The following is a 25,243-nucleotide window of genomic DNA, read 5'->3' as shown; positions in this document are numbered from 1 at the left end:
GCATGTACTAAAAACATAGTTCTTGTAGAGGAGGCCAGGGGCATACTTTGCAACCACCTACTCTGATTTCACTATAAGGCCACAAAATTTCACCTGCAAGCCCTTTCCTTTTGTCTCTTTCACGCTTTTCTGTTACTTTCGCATACCTTTTAACCATCCCACATTTCAGCCTAGGGAGGAAAAAGATGACTGGAATGGTGACATTTCTCTGACACCATCTTTTACTGTCATCTATTTTTCTCTGGTTTGCAACTTATTATTTATAGCCTCAGACACAACACAGCTGAGACTAAAGAAAAGCAATACATAAATCACTATTTTATAAACAAGAGTGTTCTCTACAAGCTTAGGCACAATGCAAATGAAGATATGGATTATAGAATCATTAGTTGCTTGGAGAGTCAAGAATATAACCTCATTGTATTTAAAAGAAACAGCTTGGCATTTTAGGCAAGCAAGACTGACACAGAACAGCATAGCCTTCCTGTGAAACCATGTCATGCAGAGTGCTGATGTGGATGAGCTGAATAGGTCACATAATATATATTGTTTAAATAGATAAACGATGCTGACATTACAACCTTGCTCTTTGACAGCTGATCAGAATATTCAAAGGTATCACCTGTGTCTTACTGTTAGCAGTTACAAAGAGAAAGGAGAGAATCAGGTATGATGCATTAAATATTTTCATGGAAACACAGCAGTATACATGTAAAGAGATTATTTAAAGCTGTCTTGCTAAATTTTAGCCCTTTAGATACCAACAAGAATATTGTTTCTTTACCTTCTTGTTGTGGCTGCTAGCAGTTTTACGATGGGAAGCTGGGAAAGACAGCAAAGACAAGGATGCTCTCATCACCCTTCACTAAATGAACTCCATTCATTTTGCTGGTAGTTGAAGGTAGCCTGTGACCCTTGGTTAGAAGAATGCTGAAGAATCTCTAAACCATAGGAGCGTGTCAAAAATTAGACATATATCCATCCCTCACTTTCCTTTTCTCAGCTTTTAGTTTGAGTTGTCTTTCTGCAGGCTTTTCTGTCCCACTAGGTTCTACTGATGCAACAAATTGAGTTGGCAGATGCATACATTCTTATCTAAGCAGTGACCATATGACAGAGTACATGAATTATTCAGAAAGTTATAAAAGCACCTTTGGTTCAATGCTTTATTCATCTTATCCAGCCTTTTTGCTGAAGTAGCGTATAACACGCCTGCTACTCCTAATAGGATGCATTTCAAGGATTGTTTACGTATCTAGACCCCATCATTAAAACACTTTTCTTGAATGCTGAACTCACCTTAGCAATTTTGCTCTTGTGTTGCAAGAGAAAAACTCTTTAATAAATTTAACAGAACAAATGTAACTATGTTTACACAGTCCCAGTTTTGACATACTGTGTGTAATTGAATTCAGAGGTTCACAAGCCACTAGCATAGTGCAACTAATTTTTTCTGTACTTCAAAAGTGGAAGGAAGATACAAGGTAGGGAGGGGTTGTGTGAGAGAGAAAGTGTGAACTCTTCAGAAACCAGGAACTGAGAAACTGCAGAGGAGAAAGCCTAATATTAGAGATAACAAGTATTAGGTGTCTTGGTACAAAGGTGCAGTAAAACCTATAACATCAGACTCTCAGTACCCAAGTCTGCAGACGTAGATGTGAATTTCTAACTATGGAATTCCAGAAGGGGTTTTGATGACCTTTATATGGGAAAGAATTGAATTTCTCAATTACCCAACAGGATTTCCCAATTTTTTGAGTACTCTCTAGCAGAGAGAGAGAAAGAGACTGAGGCTACTTAACTATATTTTATATCACATATTGCCTCTGTTCTCAGTTCATTTACTGTGTGGGAGGGGAATGTTTGTTTGCAGCCACATAGTGAGACTCCATAGGGCACACTTTAGAAGGCAAGGGGGAGATCAGAAGTTTTAGGACCTCATGTCCCCAGACATTATAGGGGACTGCAGCATCTCTTATACAAGGAGAGGCTGAGAGAGAGCTGGGCCTATTTAGCTTGGAGAAGAGAAGACTGAGAGGGGATCTGATCAACGTATACAAATATCCGAAGGGAGGGTGTCAAGAGGATGGGGCTGGACTCTTTTCAGTGGTGTTCAGCGACAAGACAAAAAGCAGTGGGCACAAACCAAAACACAGGAAGTTCTGGCTGAATATGAGGAAACATTTCTTTACTGTGTGGGTGACAAAGCACTGGCACAGGTTGCCCAGAGAGGTTGTGGAGTCTCCTTCTTTGGAGATATTCAAAACCCACCTGGATGTGATCCTGTGCAACACGCTCTAGGTGACTCTGCTTGGCAAGAGGATTGGACCAGATGATCTCCAGAGGTTCCTTCCAACCTCAACCATTCTGTGATTCTGTGATGCAAGTGCTGATTTTTTTTTTTTTTCAAGTACACAAATCCTGGAGGAAAGTCCTGCTGTAGATGTGCAAAGGTATTATTTTGTAGCGCTAACATCACTAACCAATATTTTCCAAAACAGCTCACCAACACAAATACACAAAGAAACCAAAGAAGCTTATCATGATGCTGGAAAATAAGTGTTATGTACTTACAGTGTGGGGAATCACCTAAGACTCACGGACCACACTGCAGTGCCAGAGGGCATATTCTCAGCCACATTCTCAGCATAGATCTAAAATCCACTCCAAGACTTCTTTGTGAAGGTGAGGATAGATTTCATTGTTCTTACACTTAAGTTGTTAGCCTGCCCTGGCTGGCTGTCTTGAAGAATCCCTTGTGCTTATAAACACAGGGAGCCCAGTGGAAGTTGAAAACACAAATGAAATTGTTCCCTTTTAATATAGATATTCAGATCTCCAGTTGGGCAATGGAGATAAAATATCTGACAATAAAAATGTCAAACATTTAATCTTCATGGAAGGAAAGCTGCCAAGAAACAATATATTAATAACTTCACATTTATTTTTAGCTAGTACTACAGAATCTATATTTTTGGTGAACAGTTCTTCACTAACAAGTAATCTTTTATGAAAGACAATTATTTGCTGGTAAAGTCAGCAAATAGTTTAGGCTGATTGTTTTATTTAAGAAAAGCTGTGATATTAATGTTTCATTGATTCATTTCAGATTAACACTGTCATTGTGCTGAAAATTATCCCCAAAGCTTAAAGGAATTAAAATAGTGTTATCAAAAAATAATCCTCAAAAGAAATAAAACAATTTGGTTAACCAAAAATAAAATTACTCTGGAATTCTTGGTTGCTGAGCTTTTCTGCAGCTCAGTCTTTATTTTTTTCCAACTGAGACAGTGAATTAGAAAATAACTTTTCCACATAGCCCTAGTCTTTTTTTCACTCTTTCATTCAAAACCTTAGCAAAAGATGTAGCAATATATATATATACATATATATATATAATTTGTGGTCATTTTATTTTTAAAAGCATTTTGCTTTAGGATTTATTTTCCAGATGTTGGACTTTAACTTGCAGCTACTTACTGATTGTGTGCATGAAGTGGTCTGGAATTAGGCTGTAGCTGGAAGTGGAACAGAGAGCTTCATGTACTGACCATAGAGTGATGCACTTCAGCAGATACAAAGTGAGAACTAAACAGAATTTAAACAGAAGTTACCATGTTAGGCAGAAAATGACTTCTTAAGGAGAAGTTCAAATTCATATTCTTAATTCAAACAAAATGCAGGAACAAAGTAATTTTTTTAAAAAGTAATTATTTTAAAAGTGCTAAGTATTCAGAAACTCAGACAGTGCAGTCCATCTTGGGCATCCATCTTGAAGAGGGATCCAATACAAGCAATGCATATTTTAGAAAACAGAAAGAGTTTGATGGCATTTCCTGGAAAAGAAAAGCCTAAAAAGGCTAGGGTTATTCTGCCTTAACAAAAGAGAATGCAAATGTGGCTGATGAACATACAGTACAGTAAAATAGCTAAAATTATTATGAACTGAGATTTAAGATCTGGCTGACATTATTGAGCAAGCTTGAAATAAAGGCATGGAATGCAACTGTATAGAATACAGTTAGTTACATTTAGTTACATTCTATAGTTAGTTATACTTAGTTACATTCTGAATAGAATGTAATATGTAATCAAAAAAAAAAGATGTTTTCCATTATGGTTAGAAGTGTAACTGGTGATATTTTAAAGAAGGATCAGGTAGCTGCATGGAACATCAGTTATTTTGGTTCTTGGATGGATCTGACTGTGGTTGAGGTTAGGATAAGAATTTTGCACTACTAACATTTCTCTGTCCTTGTAGCCATTACCATTGTAGTATCTGAATGCGTGCTCATCATTTTGTTTTGGGTTGTTCTAGTTAGCTATGGTGATAAAGGTAAGTCACATGGTGTAATCTGTGCTCTTGGATGGAATTACACAAGCACTTCAAGAGCAAGCAGTAACAGACGTTAACTTAAAATGTAAATTTGCTGCCATGAAATTCTCCTTTCAAGAAATATTCACGTATATCTAAACAACTCAATGAAAATGTTATGACACAGAAAATAAATCAAGGATTTAAATGATGGTACGGTAGCTGATGCTGCTCCTGCCTAGTAGCAGCAGTTCCACATGCACTCAAAATACAAAGAGCCAGTAACCTACTGATTTAATGACTGCGTTTTTTAAGATTAAAATAAAGATGCCCACACCATAAAGTGACTTTGTACTAGATGCCTGGGTACATGCCTGCTAGAAACCTGAGAATTCCAGTTCCTAAAAAAAAAACACATCACACCACAGATGATAGAAATAGCAGGGACATACACACTTCTGTCATGCAACCTAGCTCTTTGGTGCTCTGTCTCCTAGGCCTGGGGCAAGCCGTATGTCCCAGTGCCTAGTAACGTGTCAATGTCAAAGCTTTTTGTGAATTTGGGCATTTGTAACACTCCTCCATATTGGGCTTCTGGTATCTAATGACAGTCAAATTCACCCTGTAAAAGAAGTAATGTTTTCACTGAGAACAGTACTTGAACCTCCTCATTTTTGTGGAATTAGTAGAGCTTAATACTGCTGAATTTGCTATTTCTGTCAGATTTGGTTGAAGTTAGCAGAGACATTTAAAAGCCGTTGGACAGAAACACAAAAGCAGATGCAAAAAACATGATTGCATTTGGCTTGCGTGGTTATGAAATAAGTCTCCGCCAGAATCATGAATTTAAAACTGCTTCATTTTAGTTTATAGGAATTCAGAAATCTGAGACTTCTGATTTTTTTTGTTTCCATTTTCAATAGTTGATTAAGAAACCACCGTTTGTCTAACATCAAAGCTATGTTATTCTCTTTCTTGCACTCAGAAGGTTAAAGGCTTGTTTTTCAGATATCCAAAAGTGCTTGTTTATAAGCAAGAGAATAACATAAATGAAAATATTCATAAATACGTCAGTGCTATTGAAGGATGACTTTTTATTTTTTTTTTAATAACAGCCATTCTTAAGGAACACAGACTGCTTGGCTGAATGTTTTTTTTTCCCAGGATAGCATTTCCTTTCTTGGAGGAAGAGTGCTTCAGTTGCACATCTATTTAACTGTCTGCTCTTCATCCTCCCCACCCAGCCTGGTCAGTGTTTCCAAATATACCCTTAATTGTGTATATAAAAATGTAGAAATGTAAGAATAGCACACAGTGGCATGTGCAGTTTTCTAGTCTGTGTTCACGACAACATACAATTCTGTTCCGTGAAGCAGCAGAACATAGAAAGATCACAGAGCAATTTGTTTCTGGCTTACTGTTTCTGGTTTTGCAGTCACTCGTAGAAGTCCCAGGATACAAAGAATTTCTTTGTTACTTCATGGCCTTGGCATATGCTTGAAGATGCTAATGTAATGTGCAGAGCTACTACATAAAATAAATTGAAAAGATAGCCACCAGTAAGTGGTTAGACTTAATAATATTTTATTCTGTAGGGCAGCAGATACCACATTTCCAATTGTTCCGATATTATTTCCTAATCTTCACACTGTAATTCTGAAACTGGTTTGTATCCCAAGTCTCACAACCTGTTTTGGTATTTCAGTGATTTGTAGGTTATTTTTTAAGCATGCTTAGACCTACACAGTACGTAGTATCATTTTTAGTTGTCGTTCAAATGCTGGATATCATGCAGATGAGCTAGTGAAACAGAAAGCACATTACTCCAGGGACTGTATAGGAGTGTCACTGTACAGGAAGGGAGGCCTCAAAACAGTATGTGGATCAGAGTAAAGTCAACAGTGCCCTAAAAGTACAGTGCGAATCAAGCTCAGAACACATCAGATCTGGTTCCACCATCTCTGTAGTTCCACCATCTTTCCCTTAACTACATATAGTTGTCTCAATATAAATAACAGTTAACAAATACAGAATAATACAGAGGACCTTTATATAACATTGTAAGAACAGATTGGCCCTGCTGGTTTCTGAATTCTTTCCAGCAAGAGAGAAGAGAGGCATTTTTAAATGCTGCTTCTACAGTCTGGGTAACTCTGCAGTTCCTCTGGCACTCGGCTCTGGCAGACGACGCGATCAGCAGGAGCACCTAGGGCTGTGCCACTGAAACGAATTCAGGACTCGGTGCACCTGCAGATCTCACTTAGTCTTACTCAGTGAGCACTTCGAGTTTCTTAATGCAGTTCTGTGCACATTTTTTCTTTTGAACTGGGTGGAGTTCAGGAAGAAGCCAAAAATGTTCTTGCTTGTGTAATTTTCAGTTAAGATCAGTGGATTTTGATTCTCAAGTGTGATGTTTTTCCATTAGGTTGTATAACTAAACACAACATACATGATGTCATGTGCTCTGGCAGAGGATCTGGAAAGGTTGCAGTTCATGGGGATTTAGAACATGGAAATCCAAAGCTATTTAAAATTGTGAAAAATAAGAATATTTATTAGAATATTCATTATCTTTGAAAGGCATCTCTTGTCAGTCTCTGAAGAGTAGAGAAGCCTGAGTTTCTTTTTGCTCCCTTTATTTTCAAGCATAACAGTTTATCTCTTGAAGACTTACCTCTTTGAGAACTGCTACTAATACTCAAAAAGCATAAAAATATTCTGTGGCCAGGACATAGCATTAAGAATCTCAATATACACATTGTCACACTTGACATGTTTACAGCAGTATTTAAAATCCATTTATTTATTTTAACATTTTGACAGTAATTTATAGGATCAAATTCTGTAGTCATTCTAGAATGGCAAAGTTCTGAGTACAACATGTCCATGAGTTAGTGCTTATGCAAGAAAGTTGTACTCTGGCTGCGTGTTCCCTAATGAGATTAGGCAATCGATTCTTACAATCTCTCATTCTGTTGATTGCTTTACTGCCAGTAAAAGGACATTTATATAACTTACCTGCACAGAAAACCACATCCCTTCTGTTAGAGAGAAGAGACTGATGACAGACTGTGAATTTCCACACGTGGTTTTGGAGCAGTAGCTAGGTCTTCTCTTAATTAATACCCCGCAGCAAGTTCGTTCCAGACCGTGTGCTCATTTTTTATGAACAATAATGACACTCACATATTCACACAAGATATTCAGCATTTCCTGACAACACAGCTTTTCTTTGAGGAGCTGTTGCTAAACCTCACCGAAGGTGGGAAGCACTCTAGGGAACTCACTGCCACCACATTTGTGATGCCAGCTGTCAGACAGTGTAGTGAAGGGAAAGTTGCTTGGCCAAGAAATATAAAGGCAACTCCAAGAAGATATAGACTAGAGAGAGCTGAGGGGGAAAAATATTTCCTAGGAGGGAGGAGAACAGAAAAGAGTAGAAAACTAGTGTAAGAAAGGCACAGTGCCTCCTTGTCTTTGGCTCGGAACCCAAATCATCACCACCACCATCACAAATATCAAATCAGACAGATGAGTATGAACCTGAATGTTCCCAGCCAGATCTGATGAGCAGTGAGGAGAGGGGGAGATGGATTGTGCAATATCTTTATCAACTCCCTGTTAGTGCTGGATAACACAGTTATTACATAATCCTGCTCCAGAACCTCTTCCCTCATTAGGAACTGAACTGTTAGGCCTATTTCTGGCTACCAAATGATAGACGTTTTTAAGAACACCGATAACATGCCAGCTGATCAGCACAAAGGGACTTTTTTGTGCTTCATGGTATTGTGAACAGCAGAAGCAAAACATTGCATCTTAATCCTTGCCTTCCTTGTCTGAAAGCAGACATCGCGTAGGGCAGTCCTTCTAGTGAAGGATGTTTGCTGATTTCGTTTGCAATGAAAACACAGAGAAAATTAACTTAGGCAACAAAAACGTCCAAAGACCATTGCCTTACCAAAAAAGATGCCATTGCTCAGGGATGAGAAACTTCAAACCTGCAGGCCAGATCCAGCAGTCAGACTATGCCTCATTGCCCTTCTTGCCAAGGATCCCAAAGTCCTCCCACTGTCATAGAAGTGTATCTGTTTTATGACCAAAACACAGGGAGAAGACTGATGTATCTGGTGGCGCTACAGACTAACACGTCCCACCATAGGCAGGTGCATATCCAGCGGATGACTAGATACATGACAAACAGCCAAAATATATTTGCTTCCCATGTTCCACATTTCCATCAGCAGAACAAGAGAGGAGTCCTTGACAGTTTGCAGGAGAAGGCTCAGGAGGACACTGAATGGATTTACATGTTTTTTTAAGCAACAAAACTATGTCCATTAAACCAGTTGGTGGAGTTTTTATTCTCCATAATGTTTGTGGGGACCTAGGTTTTTAAACTTTAGTTCAAGGGAAGCAAACTGCAAGCAGTCCTGTTCATCTTAGCTGCCTTTTTCTTCTTCTCAGGCTGCACAGCTACTACAGTGCCCAGCTGCAGACCTCCAGCACTGCTGTGCATGGGCACTTGGTCCTGTGAGAGATGTTTCCAGGGCCTGAGGTCTGCTGAGAAGTGCATCAGGTCACCCGACTGATATTTATTTGAGCTCACTGGGTCACTGTTCCTACTCTAAGCATCACGGGTCATGGTTTTTAGGATAGCTATTGACAGCAGGTTGCTCCCTTCAAAGTAGCACATTTACCTAGTAGAAATAATGTGCTACCTGCCTCCCACCTAAATGAGACCTAAGGCAGTGAACGAGAAAAACTATTGTACCTTGCAGCAAATACAGAAAACACAGGAAGATACAAGGTGAGAGCCTCACATTCAGTGCCTCAAAATTGCTGTCCTGTATTTTCACTGTAATTGTTTTTAAGTAGCTGTAGAGAGAGGCTTCATCACACCTTCTGCATTTTTACAGTGAGTCAGACAGGCATAGGGACAGCTCGGAAGTGAATATCCTAGAGAGCTCAGTACAGGTACAGTCAAAGTCCAGAAGTAAAATCCAGCAGACTACCAGAGATACGGAATGTGACGTCCCTGAAAGGATCAGAGTCTCTGAAGATCCAGTAATTAAACAAGGTATCAATCATTTGATCTCCAGCACTTTTTAAAATGTTGGAACACCACAGTGGCCTCCCTCTGTGGTGGAGAATGCCACCACCTCCATCCATTTAGTGCTAAGTAGCATCTGCCTCACACCCAACCTTTTTGTTCTAACTTCTGCATATGAAAAACATGGATAACATTGCTGTCTGTCTCTTCTAATTATGCCATGTTCAATCCCTGCAGGTGAGCGGCCTTTTGAATGCAGCTGGCAAGAATGCAACAAGAAGTTTGCTCGCTCTGACGAGTTGGCCCGCCATTACCGCACTCACACTGGAGAAAAGAAGTTCAGTTGCCCTCTCTGTGAGAAACGCTTCATGCGCAGTGACCATCTGACAAAGCATGCCCGTCGCCATGCCAATTTCCACCCAAGCATGCTCAAGAGGCGAAGTGGAAGCAATTCAAGAACAGGGTCTGTCAGTGACTACAGCCGCTCAGATGCCTCGAGTCCTACAATTAGCCCTGCCAGTTCCCCATAGACCTACCTGCACTGGATGTCAGCACTTTGCTTCTAATACTTAATGTGGAGTTTTGTTTGTGTTGCACATGTTTTAAAAACTCTGTCACTTCCCCTCCTCAATTTGTCCCTGCCCCCTCACCTCTTTTTTTTTTTAATCAGTAAATAGCTGCCTCCCACTGCAATTTTCAGTCAGATTTTCTTTACCCAACCACACGACTGGCCATTCTAACCTCATGGACAGATGGATTTACATGTTCTACTTAGTGACTCCTGCTGTCTCAATATCCCATACATTTTACAACCATAACATATCCTCATGATTATTCTTTATAAGAAAATGAGAAAATCTAAAAAAGAAAAAAAAATTCACCTCAGGTGTCAAAGTAATTTTGTAAGACCAGATTGCACAACGTGAGCGTACATACAGTTAGAAATCAACTGTGTTAGTTTGTGTCCCCCTTCTCCTTTCTCAGGGATGGATATTTATGTTACACAATAACTACAATGAAGACACACCCTAACCGCAGCCTTATTATGTAAATATATTTGCACTCAGAAGCTTTTTGTTAGGTTCTTTCACACACTGGGGAAAAAATAAAAAACAAACAATATAAAAACCAAACCAGTACTGGAATATAGTACCAGACTCTCCAATTGTTTGTTTTCCTGGTTATACATCTACATGTGGGAGCACCCAAACAGGAGTTTTTTTTCTTCAAACTGCCCTCTGCTTTTGGTAGCAAGTCACCTTTTTGCTTCATGCTGAAGATGCTCCAAAACCAACTATTCCAAAAACCTTTGTGAAGTTGATAAACTACTACTTTTTGTTTTATACCAGATAAAATTCTGAGAAAAAATTCTAAACGCGATGCCTTAAGTAAATAACCTAAATCATGAGGAAACACATTTACACTGGGTAACATTGTATTGCAAAGTGGCATGGAATCTCAGAGGCATTCTGTCCTCTCTCTCTCTCCAAGTCATTAAGCTCTCTGCGCTGCCTGCTCAGTATGGGACCAACAGAATACTCAAACCAAACCACATTGACTTGAAGAATTTTCTTTATCCTTTCCTTTTTTTTTTTTTAATGAACTATGGAAATAGCACAACTGAACCAATGCCCATCAAAATTTTTATTGAGGTACTTACCTACTGTACAGCTGTATGTTAGCAAGACAAATTGCTTAAGATAGTCTCTGTATCCTGTTGCATCAAAGACATGGTCTGATAAAAGGAAGCGAAAATCACAAGGTATCTTCTGACTAGAAAAACAAATATGCATTTTTAAGTGTTACAAAAAAATGGCATTTTAGCTCAGCAGTCCTTCAAGTTTCTCAAAAGGACACATACCAGCATAAAGAAAGGATCTCTCATTTCTGAATAACTGCCTAAAAACAGAAAGGGAATCTTGGCTGTTTTTCAATAATTTTCAAATATTGGGCATAAGATAAAGCACTAGAAAGTAGATCTTTATGTTTTATATGGTAAAAAACAGCAAAAGACCAGAGCATTGTGATGTACTAGAGACTTCACTAGCAGCACATATGCTTTCCTTGTTATGGCTGGCTCTGATGGTGCATAGTATAGATTCAGGTCCTTTTGATTCTGGAATTTGGGGGGGGGTTCTTGTTTTTACTGTAAAGTCTAAATTCAGTTAAGTGTAGCATGGTGAAAGAGAACTCTATATGCCAAACGTGCCATTTGATATCAAATTAATGCATCCGCATTCCAAATGAACTTGTATCATAATTGCTGCTTTGCATTGATACAATTTTGCAAGTTTTTTTGTACTGTATATTAACTGTGAGAGGCTAATACAGATTCCTGAGTTGTTTCATGGGTACTTCCATAATATTTACATTATTCCTAATTATATAGTTGTATGCATCAATACTTGCAGACGGTTGAAGTGCAGATATTTCAGTATTTTCTCATGTTCATTTGCTTCAGATTCCACCTCTAGAAAATCACATTTTCCCCTTCTGAATTGGAAGTCGTGCTAGGCACAATTCTACTGCCACATTTACAAAAAATGAAGTAACATTGCAGTTTTGTTTTTTGCTGCAAGAAGACAAGCATTGCTGAATTTGTGTGGCAAGTTGCCTAACCACTGTATAGTAGGGGAAAGCCAGATATGTTTACTTCCATAGGTTTATTTTCTTTTTTAAAATCTCATCTACTGAGATAAAAAATGGTGACAACTTTATGCTATTCAGGTAAGAGGAATTCACATTCCAATCATTTCTGTGACTGATAAAAGTGTTCTTGTGCTGTAGTTAGGAAAGAGGCAATTAAGATACCCAGCTAAAGGAATTTTACAGGTCAGCTGTACCTTGTGCACATACTTCAAGTTATAAGCACATTTATCATTATCATTACACCTTAACAGAGGGATAAGGGGGTGGAGGGGACACTAATATCAGCAGCAATCATAGGTTTTGTGTTTTGTCCTCAGTTTGTTGTAAAATCACCTTCTCCAGCAAGACCATCATTTAATCTGTAGCAAGGGAAGAACCACTCCAGTCCATCCATTTAGAGCATAATATTCACCACGAAACAGTAGATATATTACTTTTTTTTTTTTTTAAAGCCTAGAGGAAGAATATTCCCACCATTTTTTATTAGTACTAGGATTATGGGGACATAAAGATTATGCAATAAGCTATTCCGAGACAAGAACTAGTTAATCTTTAACTCAAGCAGTAAACTAAAGCATTTTATGCATTTTCCTCATAGAGATTACTAATGATTCTCCAAGGGTTTGTGGGGCAAAAATGATTGGGTCAAAGCTGAATTTCCAGTTCAGCCAGTTCATCTAATAAGAAGGCTGGGAGACTATATATAAGCCAACATAGCTATGCTTTCAGGAAATTCTCTGAAATTTGCCTTTTTTTTTTTTTGTTGACATCTCAGCTGTAGGCACCTCAGAGTCTGTTAGGCTGACAGTCAAATTATCAAGTTTTAAAATCCTAGCTAAAGCTTCAGATATCTCCATTAAATGTTAAATAAATGATAGCTCTATGATACAAAGATGAAGTCCAAACCACTAGTAGTTTTCATGACTGAATGTGAAAAAAACTTCTCTCAGCATTCTGATACGGTAAACTAGAGTTTGGGGGTTTCTAGCATCTTCTGGGAAGCAGAAACAGCAGTAAGGTCATAAGACTATTCACATGATTGCTTCTCCTAAGTTTTGCAGTTATGAGAAGTCTGAACAGCTCAGATTATATTTTGAAATCTGGTTACTTACCCAAACTAACATTAGATTTTTACCCTTTTGTTGTTTCGCCCAGCTGTGTGACCTAATCCAATCTTCTGGTGTAGCAGCAGACATGACATCTGCAGGAAATAATTGCTCTGGCAAGGTGCAAATCTTTTCACAGGCCTCCTAATTTCCCCATGTAATCTGTTGAGGTGGGTCCCCACAAACTACAAACTTGCTTTATTTTTTTTCCTTTTGATTTCAGAGCACAGTAGCAGGTTTATTAATATTAAGAAAGCTCTGAAAGTTTGCTTTTTTCAAGCCATGATTCTAGCTTCCTCTCAGAGTCGAGCTGAACTACCTTGCTATAGAAAAAGGGTGCAAATTACAGTCATCGCCTTGCTACTATCATTCAATTGAAACTATAGATGCTCAAACTCTCTCCAAACTGTCAACTCAGATCTTTGCATTGGGTCAAGTTGTTAATTGTAGTACGTGAACACAGGCAGAAATGAAAGGTATTAGTGTCCTCCAGAGTGCTAATCAATTTTTTACTGATATAAACTCATTCACCCCTTCCATTAACCTCATCCTGCACAAAGGCCTGAAGTGCATTAATGGCCACATGAATTCCTCCTTCTTAGAAAGCAGTCCTGAAATCTAGGCAGCTAGATTTTATTGTGAGAATTGTTTGTATCTGCAGATTACTTGTTCCTTGCTTTTGTAATATATGCATGGTATTTGTTTACATTAAATTACATAACTGCAAAGGTATATATTTATAACAAAACATCAGAAGCCTGTTTGATGGTAACACCTAATTCCTGTGCGTATCCTACCCTCTGTACTGCATTGATATTTGCAATAACTTTGAGCTCTGTGAGCCCTCTGTACGTCTTTAAAACCTCATTACCTTCTGTCCAGAAGTTCAGTGCTTTTCTTGTTTCTTGCATCCAGACAGGAAAAGACTGTCTGAGGAGCTTACCTGTTTCTAGCTATTCACATTCAAACTGGTTATCTGCAGTTCTTTGCCATGAGTTCTAGGAATTTTAGTGTGAAATGCATTATTGTTTTGAGGAACATGATTTCTGAGGAAAGATTAAGGAAAATGAACTCTACATATTAAAGCTTGCCTATCCCTTGCCATTTGATTTACTAATTCCACCAGGTGATGCCTACAAACTGACTTTCAGGTGCTCTTTTACTCCTTCACACCATCTTTTTGTCCATTGGGTGCTAACACACAGTCTATGTCAGTGAATGGTATGATGAGCATCTGTATTTTTAACGTTTTGGGGGATAAAGCTGTAGCCTTAGGCAGTAGAAAATAACTGTTATTCTTGTTTACCCCATAAACCAGAATACAGAATGCAAAAACCCATGCACTGGTATAGGTTTTATACATATATGAATTTATATAAGCATATGCACATATATATAAAAATACGTGTATATGTGTATATTGTATAGTATGTGTGTGTGTATACATAAATATACAGCAGTGTGCATATACTACACACAGAATAACAAAGGGATGTCTACAGAGCAAAACTAGGTATCCGTTTCATTATAGCTAGAGATGGGTCTGAACCACAATCCTGGATCCAAACACCATTGCCTTTAGAAAGTTTGAATCTGTTTTTTGAGATTTGTGGTTTAGTTTCATCTCTGGTTACAGCTGTAGTTACTTGTGTATATATGCATTCTGGGGGACGTGTGTGTGTGTGTGTGCGCGCGCACATGTGCTTATTCACATGTGTATGCCTCTGTGAGTGACAATATTTGTGCAAATGTGCACGTTTACGTACATACTTTCAGCTTTGGTGAACTGTAATGTTACTGGTGTCATCTTCTCTTGGACAGTTTTATCAACAGCACACGAATGCTTCCATGGTCACTTTTCAACTCTATAAATCACTACATTGAAGTATTATAGTTGTACAGTTATATGCTCATCTATTCTTGCTCTGCTGTAACTTTTTATGTATTTTGTACTGCATAGATTATATATTGTGATAATGCCTATAAAACAACAGTAAAAAGGAAAAAGGAAGAAAATTAACAGCTGTAAAGCATCGTCTTAACATGTATGCATGGTTAGTGATGTTTACATTTTCCAAAATAAAACTTATAATATGAAGTGTTGCCTTATCTATAATTTCATTTTCTGTATCAGTTAAAAAGCATCAACTAGGTAGTATTTCTGCTGTTAGTTTGAGGTTTGATATGTTGTTTGATGTCTTTGTTTAAATTTCAATCAGCGCTACTGTTTAAAATGGGATTTTTTTAAAAACCATTGAGAAAGTTTGTGTGATGTTTGTTTTGTATTCTCCTTCAATACATATTTTAGAGCTGCATAGTGAAATTCCTTTCTCAAGGCTGACATATACTTTGTTTTTCTTTACGAGATAGTTACAGGATTAATATACACAAATTGAAGCTCAGAGGCAACCATCCTTTCTTTCAAAGCCTAGTTCTTTGCAAATTTCTGATACCATCTCCACAAATGGCGATGTCCTATCAAACCAGTTGTAATTTAATCTCACAGTGCCCTGAGATGTTTTCTTACCTCATTTTAGAGATGATGAAATCGAAGCACAAGTGATTGAGTGACTTCCTCAAAGATGTGAGGCTATTGCAGGTATGCGTCTTTGTCCTCCTTTGGAATTAACACCACATCCACAGGAAAACAATTTTGTGTGCTATAGTGATTAATTGTCTATGGAACATTATATCTGATTGCGAAAATAATTTGAAAGAGTAGACTACTAGTGAAAGATGAAAGCTAAAATATCCTCACCAAGCCAGGGACAACTGTGGAAATTACTTTAAAATCAATACATTTTCTTGTGTGGGGGTGATGAAAACTGTTCAGAGCAAGTAACTTGGAGAGGCGTTATCTTTAACAGCAGCTTCCCCATGTGTTTATTGCTGTGTTGAACTGTCACTGCTATTCATTATCTCTGACCACGCGCCAGTTAGCTTGTACATCTCAATGTATCTACAAGCAACTGTTGTTCTATAATTTACACAAAGGAACTAGCTAAATCACATAAATGCTTGAATACGTTAATGCAGTATTTATGGGATCTTTATCTGGGAACACCATACTCTTTGGGCAGGCAGTGTATAGCTTTGACTCTATTAGTGAACCTCACTGGAACAGAAGATAAAATGCCTGTGTCCAGCAGAAAACCACAGGCTTGTTTCATTCTTCTCTACATACATTGGCATGATGTGACTTCTATCATTGCTTCTCAATGTCTTTGGTATAAATGGGAAATTTCATGTTATGAGAGTCCTTAGGCAAAAATTCTAGTAAACTAATACCAAAGTGTGCGTACTTCATTGTCCATCAGTCTGACTGTTGAATTTCTTCAGTTTCAGATCAACTGAAGTAATTAACCTCACCCTGCTCCTGGCAGTCCTCCCCTTGAGTTTGCATCCTTGGCTGTCCTCTCACAGCATTCACATTTCTTAGTTCCATTTTTACCCCTTAACAGGTAGGCTACGTAGCTGATTTAGAAGACTAATTGCTTTCCTGCTACTTGGTTCCTATGGATAGGGACATTTCTGACTACTACCCCTACCCAGTTTTTGGCCACTTGCTCCATCTGAATTCACTGTTTGCACTAGATGGAAAGGTGGAGAGGTGCATTTTTTCACTGCTGCTGGAAGAAGTTGATAATAGTCTCCTGCTCCTCTTCTCTATTAAAGAATGGGTCTGAACATTTTTGAAAATACAGGTTAAACAGTGCCTTTAAAGAACTGTGTATTTGTGAAAATAGATTCTGAAAAATAGCACTTGTGTAGCCTTCCTACATGAAGGCTCCACCTCATGTTTGATAACAGAGGAGCAGAAAAAGATCATTTTCTGAACTTTCTGGAAGAAAGAAAAGAGAAACAAATCCTTCTGAAAGGATATGCCTTTTCAGTCTGAGCATGGAGTTGTTGCCCTGGTTCCGTAATGTTATGTACATCCCCACACAGACACCCACACTGAAACATGTAACACATTCTCATCCACAAAAGAAACTGCTCCTCTCGGGTTGCTAAATATATGGGTTTCTGTCTTGCCTGTGACTCAGCGCTCGTCACCAGATGTTCATAGGCTTGGCAGCAGTCCATCAGTTCAGAAGAAAAGAGATAATGCTGTTAGAATTAGGATGGGATTTTTATATTCACATTTATCCGTGTACGATTGCCGTCTCCAAAGCAGTTCACCTCAAGGTTCTTTGCCCCAGCTTTTCAAGGAAACACAGCCATGATGTGCCTTGCTGTTTGACTGCAAGAGATTAAAGTGACAGAAATATAGATATACTATCAACAGAAAGATAGAGAAGAAAGAGAATACAGGTTGAAAAAAGAAAAAAAAAAAAAAGGATGAGGAAAATGAGACAAGCCAAGTGTTCCTAGCAGCTGACCAAAAAGGCTCACATGGCACCAGAATACATGTGGGGCTTCCTAAAGAACTCCAGGGTGACCAGGCTGGGCAGCATCTCCAAATACTGAGGACCATATCATCTTTTCTGTGAGCAGTAGAAAAGGGTCCTACATCAAAGAGTAATTCAAGCGGGCAAGCACATGTCTAGCTTGCTACAGTGCATTGCTGGCACGGCTAAGAGTTTAACAAGAGATTTTTTTAATAGTCTTCTCAATCCATACACAAGACTAGGGTGAGGAGTCTGGATGCCCAGACATCTGGGCAGCAAGAGAGGGAAAGGGAAGCGTGAATGAACACTGGCTTTGGCAGTCAGCTTTGTGCTCTGGGCAGTGCAGAGAACAAGAGTACATTAAACAAACATGGAGAAAAAAAAGAATGAAGAAGAGAGATCTGAGAAAACCTGAGTGAGGTTTTATGCAGGAACAGGCCTCGAAGGTCTATGAACACTGTGAACAAAACCTAAACACTTACATCTTCGTAATAACTCTGCCTCACCGATAGCACGCAGCTCTACAGCATAATTGGTGCCTCATCATAATTGTAAATAAAGGACCAACCTGCCCAACCTGACTGGCACCGGCAGGAATTAGTTTTAATCTTTGGCTCCCGCTGGCAGGAACGAATGTTCAACAAGCAAAGAGGGGTTGGCATCAGGGGCTGGGCTACGAGAGGCTCTGAGGTGCTGTTGCTGGCAGGCCTCTGCCGAGCTGACGGTTGTTTTCTGCGTCAGTGCCTAACCGCGCTGCCGGAGCACACCGCAGCACGTCTGAGCCTGCTGAGCTGGTGCTGGGAGGTGCGCTCTGGAGGCTCGTGCAAACAGAGCCATGCTTGCAGCACATCCTCTGCCTCAGACCACAGTGCTTGCTACCACTTCCCTCGCAGGGACTAAATCCAGGCACCACCCTTTCTGTGGGGCTGTTTGTGCAACCACGGTGCTGTCTGTAGACATGACATTCAAGTCATACTGTCCCCGAGCTCACACGTCACACCTTTACCACCCTGTCACCCCCATCACAAATACCATAGCAAGTCAGTAGTAGTGGGCACAGAAATACATCAGAAGGCCAATATCGTACTTTCTATGAGTAGTAAAGGCTTGGAGCCTGCCCTCCTGACTCACCTGTGTTGGCAAGAAGCCCCCAGAAGTCAGTTGGAAGTGTAAACTGAACCGGACCCCTATTTTCCATGTTCCTCAGACTGCAGGAGGAAAAGGCCGCTGAAGAGTTAAACAGGTATCCTGAGGTGCTACCATTCTAGGATTTGTCTCTTAAAGCTTGTTGTCACCAACTTAAGCAAGGCTTTGCAAATACAGATAAAGATTTACCTTCCCTGCTTGTCGTGAGCTGAGTTAGATTCAGGTTGTATCTAACATGTCAAGATGTCCAAGCTAACTCTGGAGGTGATTCACACTGCTTGGACTGACAAATAGCCCTCAGCTCATTGGGCAGAGCATCATTTTAACGCAGTTGTGGTTACGCTGCCCAAGCCGGCTGGTTCTGAGCTAACCCAAGGATCCTTCCCAAGGCCTACCCTGTACGATCTGGACACAGCCCAAGGGGAAGGTGCAGGATGCCCAGAGGGTGGACAAGAGGACACCAATGAGAAAGAAGGGCCAGCTGAAGGCCAAGAGAGAGATGTGCTGGCCAGGCAGAGAGCTTCAGGTGTGCGACAGTGTAATAGGAGGAATGAGATGAAAAAATGTGGGAAACAGACCAATAGTGCAATAAATGGGGAAAGTGAGGTTAAAAGGAGGAAGATTGGTGTAGAAAAAGGAGAAAGGAGTATAGGGTAGGGCAATTTTGTATCCTTTTACATAGAGAAAAAGAAAGGGCTAAGGTGCAAAATCCAAAAGGAGGTCTGGGGGAAGGAGCACGATAGCTCCTGCAGTGGCATTTCCAACAGACTGGACGCTGAGATATGCCAACACATAGTAACTAGGACGGTGTATCTTTAAGAGCCCGATGTTTGTATTTTCCCATGCTCTCCTATTGCTGAGATAACTTACTGAGCCATTTCTCTGATCCTGGAGACAAACGGAACAGGCACAAAACATAACAAAACAATAGCAACGGGAAGAGAGAAATTCCTCCCTCCCCACACGCGGGGAGGTTCACCACACGCGTTTAACACCAGCCATCTGAGCACACTCAAAGCCTCCAAGCAGAAGAGAAACAAGGAGCAGGCTGATGGCGCTGCTTGGTGCACGTGTTTTGAATCAAGGTCACCTTCTCTGTCATTGCACGAACAGCTGAAAACATGAAAGCTGCAACTGCAATCCTCCAGTCTGGTACTTTTAAATATTGTATCCAGTCTCTTCAGTTAAATGGCGTTTCCACAGAGAGTGAACTGCAGCAGGAATTCGCTAGCTTTTTAACTTCAATGCTTTTCACTTCAAAGACCCCGCAATTTTTCTCTTAAGCTTTGTGCCCCACCCTCTGCAAAAACAATGGCAGATTGGGACTCTCAAAATGCCACGTTGGGAAGCTCACAGACTGCAGCTTAACTCCCCTACTACACTTCTAAAAGTCAGCATCACAACCGTGATCTCCCTGGAGGGCAGTAAGTAAATGGGCACCCCCTCAAGTGGCTGGCCCCCAGCCCAGGCTGTGCCAAGACTTCCTATACCAAAAGGCAGAATCAGCGCTGATCGAGCGAAGGGAATCTTCTCTGTCTCTTTAACCTGTGCTGAGAACTATCTCATGCCCTGTGATATTACAAGACAATAAAGCCCGACAGTGTCACAGAGGTTTGGTTTAAAACGTGGCCATTTGGTTGACTCTGGAATTAGTCAAAAACAACTCCAAACTTTCCCACTATTGGGCTGCTGTTCAAACTGCAGTTTTCAGCCCACTGGAAAGAATAAGATGGTTCGTCAAGAAGGCGGCAGAAGAAAATTTAGTTTGGGATTGGCACTCCCTCCTCTCCACCTCTGCAGCGGGCCCGGCGCTGGGCATCCTGTGAGGGCCAGCTGCGGGGACAGGCAGACCCCTGCAGGACAGCCTCTGCCCACGGCCCCCGGAGGGCAGCCACCCTCGGGCAGAGGGCTCCGAGCAGCCACAGCACGGCCTGGCTTCTGCACCTTCCCTGAAGACCGGCTAAGGGACGGTTTCCCCTTAATGCGCCCTCGCACGCAGCTGGACTGAATCACCCGGGTGAGGAAACAGAGGCGAGCCCAAGGAACCCTGTGAGGGTGGGACCGCCCAAACAACAGGATCGGGTGAATAAATCGGGGCTGGCTGCTGGCTTCCCTGCAAGGAACCTTCCATTAAGGCTCCACTGGATATTTTTGGACTCCAGCTCTCTATTTTTAGGAGGGATAATTAATGCAGAAGGAAATAAGGAAGGAAAATATCAAGCTTCAAGTCCAAGAATGGAAAAAATTGTATTCTCCATAAAATTGTCCACTGTGATTAAGGAGGAGTAAAAAGGAAAGGAAGGGTTATATTTCATGTGTAAAAATATGCTACAAATCACTGTAAAAATTGTATGTTACATGGTGTTTGCTAAGAGACAGGAAGCATTTCTGGAAGACAGCATTTCACCACTTAACTGCTATTAAAGAGGAGTGAATGCCCAGCTTTAAAACACAGCTGTACCCTGGCCATGTTTTTGTAGAGCTGTCAGCTGTGCAGAGACTGCTGGCACCTCAGCATGTTGTGATCCCGCTTGGGGAGGGGCTGGCTGTGACCTTGAGAACAACTGGCACGGGCTCTGCCCAGCTCTCTGCATGAAGTCAGTAAGTCAAGTTGCTTAACACCCTCGCCATCTGCTAGAAAACCCCGTGAGCCACATGTAACACCCATCCCAGCGTGGCTGTATTATTCTATGAAACATGGAAATATTTTCTGACATGAAAAAGCAGGTCCTTAAAATAACCTGCCTGAAACACGACGGAACAACATGTGCAATGCTTTTAAAATTCAGCTATTATTTTACTGATAACAGTGGTTTAGATTCACGTCCCTCAGCCTTACAACACAGACTTGAATCGGTAATAATGTCACCATTGCCTGCAGAAGAAAAAATCTGAGTTTTCCCTCACTCTTCTTTATCTCCATCTTCAATTCTCATCTCTTTCCAAACAGCAACTGCTTCAGAGCAGGGCCTCCTTGCCTGCCTGCTCAGCATCTGCAAGGCACCTTGCAGTCAGTACAGACCCAAGTGGCATCGTCACCATCCTCCAAGGAGAAACACCGGCTCCTTACTACCCAACCACAACCCACATTCACCGTTAGACACGATTTTTTCTACTGTAGGGGTCACCTCCTTTTAGACCGAGCCCAGCTTGTAAATTCCTGACGCCACAGGGAACATTTGTGTGAAATATCTAACAGCAGCAGAACATGGCAGGGGGCAGCAGTCAAACAATACCTGAAACAGTACCTCCCTTTTAGGTGCCTCTATAAAGAGTTGGCTCTTCACTTCGGGAAGCATCACACACAAATTTCTCTTTTCAACTTAGAACTGCCATTTCCTCTAAGCATGACTGAGGGCTGGGAAGGGCTGGAGCTAGGAAAAATCCCTGGGAATTAATACTATTTCCTAATCATACCTGTCCTGCCTAATAAACACTTGCCCCTGTGCCTCTAATTAGACAGAACCTCTTTGCAAACCCACTAGCGGAGGATCTGTTTATTTCTAAGTCAGGGAGACAGAGGTCAGCTCTGAGGAGTTACAAACCAATTGGGAGAATAATGATGTACTACAGAGCGTCTTCTGTAATGAATACTGTTCCTAATTTCCAAGTGGTTTGCAGATGTGAATGAGACTGTAACGAGAGTTTGAACTACTCACTGCTAGCCACATTTAAATTATATGAAGCACTATACAGTAAAAGTTAAGCTGAAGCATTTATATTTCGTATGTGTCCAATTACTTTTGATAATGAAATGTTAGAGCAGTATTGTCTAGAAATCTCAGAAGCCCAGATTCATAAGATATTTATGATAGAGCTAATGAGCTTCTGGCTTCTCTGATAATTTCCTCAAAAAAACAGGTCACTGTACGAACAGCAGCAGCTAAAAGCAAAGCGGACTGGCTGTGGTACAGGTTTAATCAGCAGTAAGATACATAGTCACCGCCTAGCTGTCCAAATCTAATCCCCATATACAGCAAATACTGAAAAGGCAATCCGAGAGCAATAGCTGTCATTGCCACACAGGAAATAAGCTCAAGGAGTTCATCCAGCTCTCAGGTGGTGATTACTTAGTGAGTCACTGCCGCTGACACCCATGGCTACCCCACAGACACACACATGGAGCGTTGTCTGGAAACAGCTTTCCTTTTCTTCATAATTTCCCAAGTTAAAAGCTTTCTTTAAAGAAGGAAAGCATTATTTTTTAAACAAACCTCCTGCCAACATTTAAAATCCCCTAGATAGCACATGTGCCAATTTTCTGTTTTCCTGGAATACTGTGCAGAAGACATGAAATCAATAACAGGTTTTGCAACCAACCGATACCACATTAAATTCATGATTCTCCTTCTGTTCACATAACTGTTAATTGGAGAATGTTACCTATCAGCACTGCAGAGAGAGACACAGGAATTTTCCCCTGCAGTTACATCCCCGTCATTTCTTAACTCCAGTGTTGTGTACTTGCCTTCAGGTTCTGTTCTAGAGCAGAGACACAACGTATCCTGATGGCCTGGACGAGAAACTGGACTTCAAATCTAACTGGACTCTTCTGTATTACGTTTATCCATATGCCAAAATTAGCGTGCTGGTGGTACGTACAAGCAACAGAAAGTGCATATAAGTTACAATCATGAAGATCGAGCTTCCTGGGCCATCAGCATTCAATCTGGGGCCGGATCACCTGGTGGCCATTGGGGCAGCTCACAACCAAACAGCCAGCAGGGACAGAGCAGGTGACAGGCACTGAGCTGACGGCAGCATCTGCCTCAGGAGGAGCATGGTTCAAGCTAATGTAATTTCAAACAGCGTGGACACTGACTTGTGGAAGTAAGGAAAGGGACAGCATCACCTGTGAAGTTTAGCAGAAGGTTTCATGGGGCCAGACTGGGTGCTTGTTCTCTCCTTAACCATACCAAAGAGCTTACTTGCTGTTCCTACACATCCTGCATTGGCAGGGCCATATGCAGGCAGTTCTCTCTGGTCTACCTGCAGTAAATATATTCACTTACTAATTTACACCTATTAGTAACTGGGTCCTACACTAGCCACTGCCATTTGGCCATCTCCTCCCTACCTACTTCAATTAATTTATCAGGGTTTTTGTTATAACTGGCAGGTGAAGTCTAATGTGTGAGATTCTGCATTTCAAAAGAACTTGGACATGCCATAACTTACATGCTGTTGAACCTTGCATAAGAGGTACAGTTTGTTAGGTCTCCTTTGCTTTCATTCCAGTCACTCCAACAGTTTCCAACCTTTGCATAATTCCGAGGATGATTTGCTGTAGAATGAAGAAATTGAATTCGCTATTATTCTGCACAGCACCGAGACACGTTTTTTCTATTCATGTGGTTCTGTGATCTCCCTGAATGAACAGAGTGACTTAACATCCTCCCACACAGGCAGTGTTTTCATCTTACAAGTGTAAAATGGGGCAGGGGGAGGGAGGCCAGGAATCATGTAGGGATCTCTCCAAGCCCAGGAGCTCAGATAGCCATCACGGCCTTTGCTTTACCAGTCAGGTTTCTCTTAGGTCTTACACTACATATAGGTAGACATTTGGGCAAATGCTACACTCGAGGTAATAACTTATTTTTGTTCATTTCTTGTCGTAGATTCACAGCACCTTCTGAGCTTAGATCAGCCCTTCGGCAAGTCTTGTTAAACATTACTGTTATTTCCAGGCATAGCCCTGTAAGGTCAGTCAATTCTCCTCGAAGCCTTCATTGTCTCTCCCAGAGATACACACCTGGCACAACAGCCATAGTTTCTGCTTTTGTTTTGGGATCCTTCTGTCCCTCTGACTTCTCCATCTCTGGCTTTTATCTTGTTTTTAGATTATTGACCTCGAAGGGCAAACTGCAACGTACTCCCCATTTATGGTACGCCCCTGAGCTGCGGCTCATACTTCCCACCTAGCAGTTGTGATGCAGGTGCTTTCAGCAGTGCAGTCCCATTGTCACCAATCGTCTTTACACTGAAATAAGACAAGGGAGACCCAACCCCTACAACAGGGAGGAAAAAACATTTTCCCCACATGACTGGTACTTACTCTAGACCTGTGTTAGCTATGTTAGGTTGCCTGCACTATGTCCATTTTGTTTCCTTTAGCACTATTACCAGCTTTATCTGTGCCTAGCATCTAAGTAAGGTGGAGACTGGAGAAAAGGTTCCCAAATTATTCCTTTAAAATGCATTCCGAATCACTTCCTTTTCTTAGAAATGTTGCAATGAAGAAAAATGTTGCAACAGTATAATAAGTAGAGGGAGTCTTTCAAATGTGGTGACAACTCAGTGATACACAGAGTTGATCAAAGAGACCATGGGAAGTAGAACATGAGGAAAAGCCCGTGGAAGTACAGGGCAGATGTAAAAACTGAAGACCAGAACTACTTGCAATGAAGAACAACTCAGAAATGATTAGGAAAGAATTAAGAGCAAATAATAAAGGGTAAGAACAGTGAGAGGTGAGAACACCTCCAGTGAGGTTGAACAGTCAGTAACTGCTTCATTGGAGAAGGGTTCAGCTGCAAAGTATAGCCACATGTTATGAAGAAAGCTGTGCTTTTTTAAACGTAAG

General features: G+C 40.7%; 1 protein-coding gene across 1 annotated transcript in view; it reads left to right on the top strand.

The window, feature by feature from the left end:
* Nucleotides 1-15,388, top strand: part of KLF13 (KLF transcription factor 13) — a gene marked incomplete at its 5' end in the record, with an annotated part of 34,783 nt that extends 19,395 nt beyond the window's left edge. Inside the window, one exon of the mRNA XM_083851073.1 lies at nt 9,606-15,388. Coding sequence (XP_083707199.1) covers nt 9,606-9,898 — 293 coding nt within the window. The 3' untranslated portion in view covers nt 9,899-15,388. The remainder of the gene's footprint in view (nt 1-9,605) is intronic.
* Nucleotides 15,389-25,243: the final 9,855 nt, after the last annotated feature.

The sequence above is a fragment of the Anser anser genome (assembly GCF_964211835.1).
Source record: "Anser anser genome assembly, chromosome: 10".
NCBI classification, from domain to species: Eukaryota; Metazoa; Chordata; class Aves; order Anseriformes; family Anatidae; genus Anser; species Anser anser.
Note: the sequence above shows the minus strand (reverse complement) of the source record. Positions and strands in the feature narration are given on the sequence as shown.